The 15,792-nt window shown below is 31.0% G+C and overlaps 2 protein-coding genes and 1 long non-coding RNA gene across 3 annotated transcripts in view; 1 reads left to right on the top strand and 2 right to left on the bottom strand.

The window, feature by feature from the left end:
- The window catches only part of LOC132752093 (uncharacterized), a 32,931-nt gene extending 32,142 nt beyond the window's left edge, over positions 1-789 (bottom strand). Inside the window, exons 1-2 of the mRNA XM_060742370.1 lie at positions 696-789; positions 140-331 (exon numbers count right to left, since the gene is read on the bottom strand). Of these exons, the coding sequence (XP_060598353.1) occupies positions 140-331; positions 696-768 (265 nt within the window). The 5' untranslated portion in view covers positions 769-789. The remainder of the gene's footprint in view (positions 1-139; positions 332-695) is intronic.
- A 238-nt stretch (positions 790-1,027) lies between these two features.
- LOC132752094 (pancreatic secretory granule membrane major glycoprotein GP2-like) lies at positions 1,028-5,051 on the top strand. The gene is made up of 5 exons (XM_060742371.1): positions 1,028-1,277; positions 1,807-2,025; positions 2,416-2,580; positions 3,531-3,605; positions 4,945-5,051. The coding sequence occupies exons 1-5, from the start codon at positions 1,235-1,237 to the stop codon at positions 5,049-5,051; spliced, it is 609 nt and encodes a 202-aa protein (XP_060598354.1). The 5' UTR covers positions 1,028-1,234.
- Positions 5,052-13,277: 8,226 nt separating this feature from the next.
- LOC132752095 (uncharacterized) lies at positions 13,278-14,586 on the bottom strand. Its single transcript, XR_009628764.1, has 2 exons — positions 14,486-14,586; positions 13,278-13,389 (listed from the first exon to the last, which is right to left on the bottom strand). It is a non-coding gene; the product is annotated as an uncharacterized LOC132752095 (long non-coding RNA).
- Positions 14,587-15,792: the final 1,206 nt, after the last annotated feature.

The raw sequence follows: 15,792 nt of genomic DNA, 5'->3' as shown, positions 1-15,792 counted from the left end.
AAAATTAAATGGTAATATTTTAACGGATTTTAACAAAAAGCGTCAGCCAGCTAAGTTGTTGAATATTATCGTCAAAATGCAGATTAAATGTTGTAAAAGTCAACGTGGCTAGTTTGAATAAATAAATTGTATGTTCTACCTTTCAAGTACCAGTTTGAATTTGTTCCACAATTCAGCGTTGTATTAGCGATGACATACTTTCCCATTAAACTGAACCATTCGCCCAAAAAGTGAAGGTATTTATCACAAACAGGTTTTTCATCCTTTACAAGCTTGTATCCAATAATTCGTTGATTTATCATAGGCAGGTCAGTAGCAGTATCACATGGGTCTGTCAATTTAGATATTATTAAAACATATCTGATGTCATTGTTTGTAAATTGATTTTTTGAATTACAGATCAGATTAATAAGTGTGTTGAAAATAAATTTTAGTGTATCTCTTTTTACAAAATATGTGTCAGATTTATATACCTATGGATTTCGGATATATGTGTCCCAGTCGTATTTGTTTCACTGTACACTTTCGTTATCGTCCATCCATCATCGGTTTTTCAAATATTTTTATTTGAAGAAGAAAATTGGTAAAAAAAACCTGGTTACGTAATTGCTCGTAAGTATCTTACTTAAAAAACAATAATGATAAAAATTATAACAATAAAATTAAGCCTATTTCAGTATAATAAACAAACTTACCTGAACTTAAAGAAGAAACGGTAGTTACTTGAAATATGGTTAGCAAAATCGGTAAAACAACAGCAGTAAACATTGTGCATGGTCGAGAAGTCAACTACAACTGACTAAAAACGATCGGAAGAAAAAAAATTAAATTCACAGGTGCTTGATTTTTTAAAAAAAATCTTTTATCTTATAAAAATCTTGAAAATACCCCTTCAGAGAATTGGAAGATTAAAAAGAAACTGGACTATATAACTTTTGTTTTTTCTTTGTTATTTATACACAGATACAAAACTATTCAGATATCATCTAGGGATTAAAGTGTGTGTGAAAATAAATTCGTCATCGCTGTGCAAACTGTCTTAGACAATTTAAATTCTATATCGACGTTTCTATTGCAAAATGAGATTAAATGTTAGATAAATTTTTGAAAAGCAGATCAGAATGGATCAAGGCATCGTTTTAATGCGCGTGTGACAATTATCAAATACTTCCCGTTTGTGAGCTTGACTTTTAAGCAAACTGTTCATGGTTATGTATGGAGTTCGAATGTAAGGATGAAACTGAATATAGTATTATTATTATGGATAATAAAATGTGGTAAGTAAAGTTTTTGCTTTACGCGCAGTTGCTTAAATACTATTAAGAATTTAACAAAATAGTATTGATTTTATAATGATTGTCATTTTAATTACGTTTGCATTAACTTTTCTACAACTGTGTCATAGAGGTAAATATTTAATGCACTATAAGGGTAATGAATATGTTGTTTTCATGTTGTTGTTGTTGTTTTTTGTTTTGTTTTTTTTGCTGCAAGCCGCTTCAGTTACTATTCAGATCTGAGCAATTGTGAAAATCGAAGTTAAAGGGATGCATTATGACAAGGAAATTACACAATTAAATAATGGAGAAATGCCGAAGCATAGATAATACCGAGGAAACTGCAAAAAAATTAGTGGTCATGATGTAAAAATCTAGCAAAAATATTTCCAGTCTCTTTATTTTTTCAAAAATTCTATTTCAACTGAAATCGGACATAATTAAAATACCGTTTTCGGTGAGTTTATTTAAACTGATAAACGTTAATATCGGTATGACTCATTGATACTGATTTTGTTTTATATTTAAGTTCATAACATGAATCCCTGCTTATCAACCGGACATTCCAAATTTCCTAGAGACAGCATTGGTCTACGCAATGAAAACTGCACAATACCAGGCTCCCACGAGCAGATTTGTGACAAATACCTCGACTCGCCAACATGGTATATCATAGAGGGTGGCAAGTTACTTAATCATTGTCCTAGCAAGGGCTCTTGCGGGAACGCTTATCCTGCATGGATGGATGGTATGTTAATATCTTACAAAAGTTTTAACATAATTAATTTCATAACTTTGTTAGAAGGTGTGAATACACGTGTTTAACAAATGTGTATTTCTGATAATTTGTTAACGTTGTTTTTATTTTGATAGGCTTTTTGGTGTATTTCTCTGCGATTTGTCTGTATTTTCTTCGTAAAAGGTAAAAACCTGTCTTATTAAGAAAGTATATGTCTACTCTACAAATGTATTTTTAAGGCGTTTTGAGGCGTTAACCCCCTTTTTAACAATGAACAAGATATCTTTATAGTCGACAAATGTTAATATTTGTTTATATGAAAAAAATGTTTAAGTTTATGGTGTCCTTGGTACAGATCTAAAACTATGTCAAGTAATGGATCTTTTACTTAATATGCAGGTTCTTATCCTACTGAAAAAGATGGTGAAATTAATATGACGGTGTGTATAAAAAGAAATAATGACTGCTGTAAAGATCACGTGACAATGAGAATAAAGAATTGCTCGACCTTCTTTGTTTATCATTTAAAACCCTTAAAGGAATGTACAAGTGCATATTGTATTGGTAAGACTTTTATTTATTACAACTAAAGAAAGCTTGGTAAGTGGCAAAGTTTTGAAAATGAATATTATCTTGAAAGAACAAAAGTTGAAAATATCCAGGCTTCACGATATAAGTATATTTGATGAATAGACCGTTCAAATTTTGATGCATTTTTTTTGCGTTTATTTACTCTAAACATTATATATTCTATGATAATGCAATTTATCTCATATGCGACTCGGTAAAGGGGTGCATCTTAACGTGACGTCATATGCGTTATAAACACAAAGTGAAAAGCCTCACTAATGAAAGTCTACCTTTGGGCATGAAATAAATACTTAGGAACAATTTTTTCTGTAGCTTAATTACAACAATTATTTAACTCGACGAATAAAACAGCATAATGCTCGCCCGAAGATCGTAACATATAATTGTATTCATTTCGTTCATTGTTAATAAACATCGTCTACCGCTTGCTCGGTCTCTCTTATGTAGGAATTGTGTATATAAGTGTGCTAGAATCAGGGGTAAGAGTCTATATTTAACACCTGGAATTATTAAGTTCTAAAGTTCAAATACCACAACATAATGGAAAGTGCTTTGTAGCTAATCAATCTAATCTTAAAAAGATTATTTATACCACGAATACCACACTTTATCTGTTTTATACAACGAACACAAAACTTCAAATGAAATTTATAGATAATAATTAACTTATTTTTCTAATACAGCAACAATATGTCTATAAAAAACTAAAACTTAACTGAGTTATTGTCTCAGGAATTATTCATTTATCCAAAACATAATCCTTATGATAAGGTACTGTTATTTATGCTAAGGTGCTACCTTATTCACACCAAGTTAGCATCATTTTAATTATGACAATCATTATATTTTATTATTGTTATTGTTATTGTTGTTGTCATAATTATTATCAGGAGCCGATTTATAACCTTTGTTAATTATTTTAGAGTCGGATCTACCATGTAGGGCTCCTACTACTACTACACAGACAACGACAACAGTTACAACAACACCAGAATCAGGTAAACCAATCACTATATTTTTACATATGCTTCCCTGAACACAAAAATACCTACAATGACAAAAAAGATAAAAAGAAGAAAGGAAACGACATTGTTCTACAGGTGTTTTATCACAGTCTCAAGCTAGGTATTTCTATTAAATGGAACATATACATACATTTATTTCCTTTGTGGTTACAGGATTCATCATATCAAAACTGTTAAGTAAATGTAAATATTTTGAAGTGTCATTTCGATTTCTTTTGACTTCATAATTTTTCTTTGAAAAATGATTTTGAAATGTTAGTAAGAAGGTAGTTATTTTCTGTTATCTTCTGGAAGCCTGCTGCTTTGAGGACAGAACACTTTGATAGATTGCAAATTCACAAATTTCCACATTCAGTTTTTTATCTTCGTGTATTTTAATGATTTTTTTTATTTAACGATTAGCGTCTGCTTCTTAGCTTTAACGATATAAGCATGTATATAGTATATATAGCAGTAATTACGTAAGCATTTTTATTCGTTGAATTGTTACTAAAGTCTCTTATAACTCAATATATGAGTGGCAATGTACTTTTTAAATCATGTTATATGTGTTCTATGTATATTGTTGTATGTATGTACATTGATGAGACTAAAATAAAGATTGAATATAATATACATTACAAATGATTGATTTTCTTTTTTGCATGACACCTGAGTAATTGCATGATAAACGTTTAAGGAATAACAATATAAATTACAGAAGCATTTGAATCAAGACTTAAAATGATTAAAAATAAACAGTAAATAAAACTATAACTTAGTTCTAATAATCTAATGATAAGTTATGTGTATTTCCCTCGAATAAATATTTTACCTATTAATCTAGTTGCAAAGGAAATAAATAAAAAATAAAGAATATAAATTAATAAAAAAAAAAAAAAAAGAAAAAAAAGAGAAGAAAAAAGAGCCTACAGTATATGCTAGTTGATGGCACTGGAAACATGTATGACTTAAATAGCAAAACAGCGTCGATAACAGTTTTATTTTTGCATACACATTTATGAAAAATGGCCGACTAATTAACGCTTTATAGAACTAAAAAGCAAGTTGAAGCGATATGTAATAACAAATAGAAAAAGTGGCGGCATGGCCGAGTCGTTTAACGCGTTGGACTAGTAATCTAATATCACAAATACCAGCCCATTTCCTTCTTTTATACTCTGTTAATTATTTACAATATATAACATAAAGAAATGTTCTTAGATAAAATATTTCTTATTCAAATTGTATATAATACGTTTATTCTAATGATAGCGCAAATTAACTTTAAGGTCATCATAAAACTGAGTTACCAAACAATTTCTTTTTTCAGATTTAAGAGACCAGGATATAGCTCTGATTATTGGTGTCAGCATCATTGCAGTTATTGTTTTAGCTGGGGCAATTGCATTTGTATGTAGTACAATAAGTAAAAGGTAAATGCTTATTTTCCAGCTTTAAACCTTTAGAATTTAAAGGGTTATAAACAGTCATGTTTCTATTCATCATTCAATCTTATTAAATTTTTCGTCGATATTGTATTATATTCCATAACAAAAGTATAGTAATGATTCGTATGCGAACAGCACATTGAATAAACAAGATTGTTTGTAAGCATGTAATGAGAGCATATGTACATGTAACACTGCATTTAGGGGTAAAACGTACTTAGGGGGTCCGACCCAAAGACCGTGATGTAGTTTGGGCTCAGGCCAATAAGTGCGTTACGCACTTTGGGTTCTCGTTTTGACCCCAAAGTGTGTAACACATGTACATGTGCAATTTTTAACATCTGACAAATGACGGCTTTTTTGGATCATAGCAATTAAAGCAATACATATAATTTTAGTGATATTGAAAGGTAATATCTTACAGTAAATGCCAGTGGTGAGATGAAAATAAAGAGCGAAGTAGGCCAAATGAATTAAGTCGGATAACAATAACAGACAATACTAGTAGTTATATATATAAGTTATATCCAATTTTGAGTTCCATTTAATATAGGAGGAGCCACAGGCAAAATGTCCATTTCTTCATTTTGAATTCATTATTTTGTAAATGTCCTCAAAATGAATACACTAGGCAGTCACAGGAGCAAATCTGTTCTCATTATAAAGTATTAAATGATGGTTTTCCAACCTCACCCACGCGGGTCAGGTTAGAGCGTTAAGATTTTACAAAAGTTGTCACAGTGTACTTCGTCAACGTTAAAAAACATGTCAAATAAATGACTTAGACTTGCTTTGTCAGATCAAATTACAAATTTTCCACTTAAATACTGTCTGTTAGTTGCTAAAAACCAACATTCTCATGGAAAATTTTTATTTCTCAATATAGTCCAGTGGGAACAAATACAACTTATGTTTTAATATTCGATAGCGTGCAAGAGTATCTCTCTTGTCGTGCTTTATCTTCCTAATAGTCAAGCAACTTAATATCATATCAATGTAATAAATAAAAAGATAGATATATTATTTTAATGCTTTCACATGTGGCACAAAAACAATAATACGTATATTTGTTTGAGAAATAAATCTTTTTTTTTACTTCTGATAGCGAGATTATCATGACATACTATGTTTCTGCGATATTTTTTACATATGCGTTAGTCTCTCTATAAAAAATATGTCAATTTTGTAGCGGCTGATATAGAGTCATAAGAATCTTTACCGATTCTCGACTCTAGCTTATGATTACTCCACCAAACATAATAGTTGCCAACCAATGACTATACGAACATAACATTTTTTCATCATTAACTGTAGCTCGAAACTGTGCACATATAGTTACGAACACTCCCTTTTTCATACTAACTTACGTTACCGCGCATTAAGACACACAATTGACACGAGTATCAATGGCCCATGAATAGAGAATGCGTATCGAATGAACCAATTGAATCTTAGATATCTCGCTGCTCTATGTGCCTGAGACCAGGAGATTTATACAACTCTACGCGAGACGAGCTCTTACAGACCTGCATATCAATAAATACAGACCATTATTAAGATCTCGTCACATCAAGATTATATATAGAACAGAAGACATGAAACGAATTTTTCTCACACAGCCCGAAATATGGTTAACGACGAATCGGCAAAATTTTCTCCTGTTCCCCACTTAACAGTACAAAATCAAGATTTTTTCTCACAAAACATGTTGTTCCCACAAGGAATTAAATATCAGAGAACACATACTTCAGCGACACTAACGAGAGTATCCACATATTCTGGTAAACAATATGAATCAATCCACCTCATATGTCAATGCTCATGGCCACAACTCTGCCTCTGTTCAATCTTTCTGGAATGCCCCGAGCATTTCTAAGCAACTTCTAATCTAGACTCAGAAGATCTTGATAATAATCAACGTACTTCTATTTACAATTACGTGCACAAAGACTATATGCAACCACAATACGATTATATCCGACGATGTCAACTTAGACGTCTGCGCATGGATCATCTAACCGTGTGACAATATATTATAGATGTACACATGCTCAAAGGGCTGAAGTTTAACGTATGAGATCAGATGAAGGTGAGTGTCTGCATTCTCGAGCATTTAAGTTATAATAGCGATGCAACTCGTTATACAAGAAGCTTAACTGTCTTGACTTATAAGGCCTATAAATAACTTAGAGCTCATAGAAATTAATATTTCTGAACAAACTTGTATTGTTTACAGTAATCAAGGAACACGTTGTCTCATAAGGCAATATGGTCTTCATCAGCAATGTGCATCTAATACTAGCATCTCAGTAGCGCCAATTTCATGCATAAGACATGATGCTATAGATTTTAAATAAATGATATGACTTTTTATCATGGTTTTCTCCACAGTTTTTTCATAATCTTTAGATCAAATATAGAAAAAAAATTGCTCAATATTATCTACATTGATAGAGTTTTAAAAGATGTGTACTTGTATATACAATCATATTGTGACATAAGTCCACGTGTACAACTTGATCAACATGATTTATTATTCACTTTTTATATAATCAACATTGCTATAAAAATGATTGCATATTAGTTATATTGAGCACAATTTTTAGTTATACATGATATGGTGTATTACAAAACAATACATAATAACAATATAGTATTATTATCAAGCACATGTATCACCTTCTAGTACTGATCCTTCATGAAAATTTATACATTTTTATTGCAACAGACATTCACTTCAATAATATAGTTTCAATCCACATTACTCTATCATAACTCATTTAAATCATAGTTTTCAATATTGCTAGTTAAAATAATGCAAATAAACGCACGTACAAGAAAATTGAGCGCATGCTAATCAAGTAGTTCCGACGCAAACGTGTAAGTCAGAGATTAAACAACAAGTCGCGTATTCCTCGGTAATCGAGAGCAAGGAAGTCATTAGAGAAGCGTATCTGCGACCTAATACTCAGACTAATTATCAATACTATTCATTCCATCTCTTTTTCATGCGTAATCCTATGTGATAGCTATTCGTTTTGCGATGGCAGTGATAGCCTTACTATTATGTCAATAACACTCATCAAACTGTTTATAAGCGGAAATACGTTACTCCTGTCTCTTCCTGAAAATGGCTTATTTGGTACTTTCTTCGTAGAGATGTTTTATGCGATTAGACAACGAATAAGATTACATATACTAACATATGAACTTGCTCTAGTGTAAATCTGAGGTACCTCATACTCGCTCTTGACTCGGAAATTTGCGTGTGTCTATGAGTACGAGATAGTAAAATATCCCGATTCATATTATATAATATATACCAAACTTTTGATTATGCTGAGTGGAACTTGACTACTTATAATCACACACGGGTACCGTTCACAATAATTGACTTTTACTTGAGATATACCTCCAGGACTATGTGAGATCTGATAACGAGATTATATCTTCTCAAGGTCGCAACTTAGTTTACCCACATATCCTATTTATAAGGCAGCTGGTCTTAAATATAGTTGCATGACTTAAATTAATTGATTCTCTGGTCTAGACTCCATTTCTAAATAAATTTTTTAGTACAATAAACTGTATAATCTAAGTTCCGTCTAATATTGAATATTATGGGGTGTATTAATTTCTCTAGACATTTACACGTATTATTATAATGATGAGTTAAGTGTATCCCTCGCTGTTTTGAAATATAAGTCACACTGAATAGTGTAGCATTATATGTGTATTATATCTTTTCTTGTCAAAATATTGCCCTAAAAAGTATTTCTCATGATTTATAAAATGTGTTTAAAAGCTCATCTTATTTTATTTGAATTACAATAGTCGACACAATGCATTGACATTTGAGGTACTCGTAACTTACTTGCCGCTTTATTCGAGTAGAATCGAATATGATACTAATTTGAGCATTGTATCGTCTTATAACAGACAAGAATAATAATTAAGTATGCGAATGCAACATACGAAGCTTTAATCCCCTTTCATTTTTTTATAGTGAGTACGCCCATATCATATACTTTAGCGACAAATTCTATCACAGGTTGAATAAATCTAATCATAAGATGATGCAATAGGTTTATCTGAGAAATATGCAAAAGTCAAAATTTTGCGCAATAGATCATATCGCCGGTGAGATGTCGCATATTTTTATAGTTTCTTCGAAGGTTCTCAAGATTATCAATTGTATAATTTGCGGAGAAAACCAGAGGACACAGTGTCATAATACTGGCATTAAAGAACATGAACTCTATCAATAATTTATTATTGTGTAGCAAAATAAAGATAATGTCTTAAAAGAGCAAGCACATAGACTAAATTTATAGAGAATTTACTCCGTGATCTTAAAATTATGGCCATTCAGTATTTTATTTTGAAAAGATATTATATTGGTAACGTGTGTTTTTTGTGTCATAATAGCAATAACGAGTTTTTTTTGATGCAAGTAAGCAATATTTTCTCATGTACAATATTGTTTAAAATTTTTTTCAGAATATTATCTCGATAAATATTTGTGTATATCGTAACCAGTAAGAAGTTCATAAAATTTAACCTAATCTGAGTGCAGTTATATAATGCACGCACCTATCTTATATTAGAAATTACTTAACTCTGCTAAATCATTATAAATATTATAAGGCAATATAGCCATAACTACAAGCACTAGACGTATCTATAAAAGTATTAATTGTATATCTCTCTGTCTTGATTTATTACATAACATATAATATATATGAGACGATTGTATTAAGATTCTATACATAATAACTAGCATGAAACGAGTATGTATTGCGTCAGCTATATGCACCACATAGTATATTTTATGATTATCCAAATATATACGAATTATATATTGCGCAACGACTTTACACACTACTTTACGTAGTTTAAGTGTTCAATAATAATTGACACGATAATATACTGAGCATAATAGTATACTAAGAAATGAACATATTAAAATAAAACCGTATGGGAAACGGCAAAATTGCTGTAGAGAGAATAGTTGTCGCTTTTCTAATTTACATAATATACATTTATTTTTTATTACAAACAAAAATTAATTTGCATTTGACAATTGTATACCTTTCTTTTTTAAAATTTTATCCCTCTACGTAGAATCTCAACACATTTTTCTGCTCTAATATCTTATCTACTGTTTCATGATTGTCTTATAATGAATGTAGATATATAATCAAATTTATCTTTTCCAGTGATTAGATTTCAGTACTTTGTCGTCTTTTATCTAGTTTTTTCACTGTCATCTTGTAATAAATGTCATATATATGATTCGACAATTTAGTTTCCACGGATGAATACGTGATTATTATAATACAATGCGTGAATGACATAAACTCATATGTAGATAATTGAGAGATTAGAGTGGTGATATCAATAGTTTACTGTCGTTAGCCACATTTACATATCATACATAAATAAGGAGCATTCCACTTTATAACCACAAAACCAATTGAAATGTCGTCGAAGTAATATTATTATCTCTATATATAGTAAGCGATACGTAGATCCTGAGAGATGTGTCCTACGTGTATATGATTATTTTTTGCAATGAAATTATCCTCAATCAATTCTAGAAACCACACAATTATGGCCAAATTGAATTTTTACCTATGTTAGCATAATCTTACATGTTTTCTATGGAGTGCGTGACATAAATCATATCTAGTCCACACATTCTCATATTGGATAATAATATCTTGATCTTTGCTCCAATAGTGGTCGTAATAATTAATATTCATCCTAAACGCACTATCTCAAAATACTAGTATTATTGTTCTTTCTTTAGTTAAGATAAGGTTCGTATACTACAATTATATCATCACTAACCACTATTATAGACATTATTATCTATGAACATTTTATCTTAATAGTGATAAGATTTGATTAATAGTACATGTGAGTGTGCGTTAATTTTCGAATATGACTATTATGATTTATAGGTAAATATACAATGGAAGAGGTAAATGTTTAAATCTCGAAAGGCTAGTATTCTATAAACATGGGTTCTGTATATGACGTGTGTAATATTGTTCCAATTAGTGCAAATATTGTTCAAATAATTTGTATTGAAATTCTTGTACTAAATAATACTAGAGTTTTTAGTCTGATACATATCGAGCGTTTGAATTAATTATATCTTATTTTATCCACATATAAAGGAAAAAGGTCATAGATGATAAGGTCAATCCATGAGACAATACAATATATCTCTGTTTATCCACACTCATTATTCCTTAACGATGTAATTGGTTCATATTTATATTACTTGCCATCTTATCATCAGTATATTAGCAGAGATAATAATCAATTCGAAAAAAGACAATGTGCGTGATACGATAATTAGACACTATCATCAGGTAAGTGCTCGGTTATTTCACTGAGATATAATATACTGTTAATCAAACATAACGTGCGTATTTTGTTATAATAACCATTCACTTGCATCTCAATTTATATTTAATTTGCATGTGATACTTGTGTTTGCTCAGTTCAGGTTCTTGTACTGTAAGAGAGACGTATTATATTTAGGAGCACTCTCGAGTCACCTTCGTGATAATAACATAAATTCCGACACAATTGCTATATAGTGAAGTCCATATCCTCCTATATATGCGTCTAGTATTATATTCTCTATTCTGCCTGTGAGATTTCATAATTATGGCTCGACAGAGAAAAACCCTACAATATAAGTATCCCACTTTGATATCTAGTATCTGATAAGTGAGTATTAGAATACTTCGAGACTAAGAGTGTTTCAATTGCGATTGCTTGTAACGATACAGTAAAGGCACTCGACACAAAATATTACAATCTGGAATATGTGAATGTGAATTCTTAACTATATTTAAATATGTATCATTACTCGCTTCGATTTCAATAAATTATATATAATGCAGAAACATTATAGTCTTTAAAAGTGTATTGTAAAGTGAGCGTTCTAGATTACTCAGTACTACATAGCGTCGATGTTAATAATCCTACACTCACCTCCAATCGTGTCACTAGAAATAAGTATAATATAACGTCTACAGAAATAGGCGTAAGTATTGTTTTATGTCCAATAATATGTTGTGCTATGTTGCTCAAAAATAGTGAATTATACTCTCGTACAAAATTGATAATAATAACTTTCTCCACACTATTTCAACCACTATTTATGGGATGTACAATTAACTCTAGACATTTCAAATTAGTGCTGTCGAGTTTCTATAAGTCCAAGTATCTCTAACATTGATATTCGGTATTATTTGTACAAAGTGATTTTCTATAAGCACAGATTGTGCTTTAACATTAAAATAGAACCAACCAACTATGTTGAAATATATTTATTTCAAGTGGAGCTAAAGGTTTTATCTTCCTACATAGTCTCGGCTACAAACAACCAATCCTATCTATAATAAACTCCGGCACAGCGGAGTACGTGACAATAATAAAAGCATTGAAAGCGCGTAACCTTCGAGTCTTCTCGTTTTATAACTTTCATTATTTATTCTTATGAACGCGAATATTCGGCTATCGGCTCGTCCAAGGTGATGATCTCTCTCTCACTCGATTACTACGCCCGTCTAAAAATATATTCCTGTCTGTATTGGTGACAATATTAACAGGTCAAAATGGGTGAATAATGATACTAGACGCCACATATTTAACGTTACATCATGCGTCAGACAGCGTATAGAATAATTCCATCTTTATAACAGCACCAAGCTTATTCATAGACATTTAGCGGCAAATGCGACATTGTGCGTGCACAGTTACGTACAAGGGAAGTAAGGCCTGATGCGATACAATCAACACCATGTCCTGCACACATCTAATATGTCACTATCGGATCATTTGTATCTCACACTTACCAACAAAAATCATATATAATAGATTATTTTTTGATGGTTTGTAGTCAAATATAAAAATAAATACTATCAATTTAATTATTGATGATATTACGGTCATTCCATTATGGATCAATCTATTTTAGGGGAAATTTTACAATGCAAATAATATTATTGATTTGAAACATTTTGATTTTAAGAATAAAAATTTAAAGATATTTATACAAGCTCGATTATAATACGTTTTAATATAATATATAGTTGTAATATACGTTGTCCTTTTTTTCGCTTGCCGCCAAATATCAAACCTGATGTGTTATATGTGTTGTATTTCCACTATAGATAAGACAAATTTAAGATACTATCATTTTATTTATTTTGGAACAAAGAACTATTTCAACGGCAAATAAAATTTCAAATGTAATTGTTATGTATCAGTGTTTTTGATCTTTAGCGATTTTATACGTCAGCCTGAAAATATGAAAGAATGTAAGGTAACTTCCCATATTTAAGAAACATCAAATGTATCTAGATCTGAGATTGCTTCAAACAGTGTAAACTAACACATGAAATATTACAGTGGCAATAATAGTGCATGCACGATATAAAACATACAGAAAAGAAAATTCATACATTCTTGTACGTTTCCTAATGTTCGTGAAGTAGGCAGCCTAGCAGCCTGGTAGTCTAAAGAAAACTAAGAATAGTACAAACATGAAAACAGTCTGAAATACATTGGTACCACTTCTTTAGATCATTCCACGCCCTTTTTCAATATCGTGATCTTTATTTTTAAAGATGTTAAACTTTAACATAATTTTTTCATTCTGACACTTCGAAATTTGTAAAGTTAGCAGCCTAGCTGGATAGTACAAATATGAAAACCGTCCGAAATGAATCGGTAGCACATATTTAGACCATTCCACGTCTTATTTCAGTATCGCGATCTTTATTTTTTTTAAATATTGAACTTAAAAATATTGATCAGAATCTATATCAGATATATTCTTTTGTCACACGTAGGTTCGTTTCCGCTAAATGTATTAATTTCGGTTCCTACAATGTATTACAAGTGTATCTCAGACTTCAAAAGAAATATTTTTTAAGCACATACATTATTTCAAGGAAGTTACAAGAAACGCAAACGCTAAATCAAGCATAACAACACTATGTGTGAAGATGCTTTGAAAAAAAGATTATAGATTAAAACCTATAATAAATCGTAGGGTTATAAAGACATGTATTCTAATGGAAGAAACGTAATCCAATTATAATAATCATATAATCAAGTAAATAATATGTCAGAAAAATGAGACAAAATGCAAAAAAGAAGATGAAGAAAAGAAAAAAAAGACATATAAATCAGTATGCAAGGCTGATAGGCGGGTGTTCCCCGACACTTATCACGTCAGTGACGGGTAAAAAATAATTAGGTTCCACTTTAACTGGCGCCCGTGATGTGAAAAAGTAGATATTGTGAATGTTGAAAGATACTATGATATTGAAAGAATTTCAGCAATTTTTTGGTCAATAAAAGTAACAAAAGTTACCTTACTTCTATACTGACCGGCAATATGGGACTCGTATACGCTAACTCTTCTACCTGTTAACAGAAAATTAAGGAAACAACACAAATAAAACATAGCATATTCATTTGAAATAATAAAAATGTCACTAAAATCAAGGCAAAGTTAAAAATAATGTATGAGTTTAAAGCCGATTCTTCTAAAAACATACATCATAGGACAACATTCATTTTTTTATGTAGGACAAGTACACTCCACAGGACAACATTTCACGTTTTTATGTAGGACCACACTCTATACAACGTCTCAAACATTTTCAAAAAACTACGATGATTTTCAAGGGGGCCCAAAGTTTTTAGAACGAAAGGGTATATTTTTAGTCTGTCCCAACTCTCAAATGTCCCGGGGCCTTTTGTGTTTCCTTCTGGGGTTTTTTTTGGAGCAGCGGCATTGATAACTTTTTTTCAAACTTTTTGGGGGCTGCAGATTCAAAACCCTTTCAATAAAAAAAAATAATTTGATAAGCTTGGGAAGATTGATTAAAAAAAAAATCTTACCCCTGAGTACTCTAAAATGTGGGGTGTTTAATACTAAGCCATGATCCTTTATTAAACTTGCACTGCTGTAAACTACTTTCTTTGCCTGTACATTTTATAAAAGACATCCAGAAAAGGTCATGTTTCCGACCATGGTTTCCATCGGAAAGCACAGAACCCTGTCCACTACAAGACCAAAATGTTAAGACAACTTTAATGTCTTTGTAGCAATGTAGATTTTGTATTTTCAGTTAATTTTCAAAATACCTAAAACTCTACACTTTAAATGTTTCATTTATTAACTAATTCTTCTTTTCGTTGTTTTTGTTTTCGCGTTTATCTGATTTATAAGAAAATATTTTACCTGTATCCCATCTCTCTACAGATAACCTTGGCAGCATTATCCGTATCATTATAGGCCATGCCTTGTGTTGCTATGTAACCCCATCTACCGTTGATAAGGAGTTCGACACGCCCTTCATTTTGGTTTACGCCCCCTGTGAGTCGAATTTGAGTCACATTGAACCCTGATGAATAAAAGACAAAGTAAATGTGTAAAATGAAAACATCATTCCCTGCTGTGAAAAGAAGTAGTCATGAAAATATATTCAAATATAGCTTGTAAAAATTGTTTAAAAATCATGAATATCACGAAGTATGGATTTGAGGTTTTCAAGTACTTGATTGGCCAGAAACTGCCACAGAATGTATGCTGACAAAAAAACAAGTAGAGAAACTTATAGCGTACAGCATGGATCCTGATCAGACTGCGCGGCTCAATTATTTATATCAAAAATATTTATGGTTGATCA

Source organism: Ruditapes philippinarum, unplaced genomic scaffold (genome assembly GCF_026571515.1).
Source record: "Ruditapes philippinarum isolate M1 unplaced genomic scaffold, ASM2657151v2 ctg9984_1_1_1_1, whole genome shotgun sequence".
NCBI classification, from domain to species: Eukaryota; Metazoa; Mollusca; class Bivalvia; order Venerida; family Veneridae; genus Ruditapes; species Ruditapes philippinarum.
The sequence above is the reverse complement of the archived record's forward strand: the minus strand, read 5'-3'. Positions and strand labels throughout refer to the sequence as shown.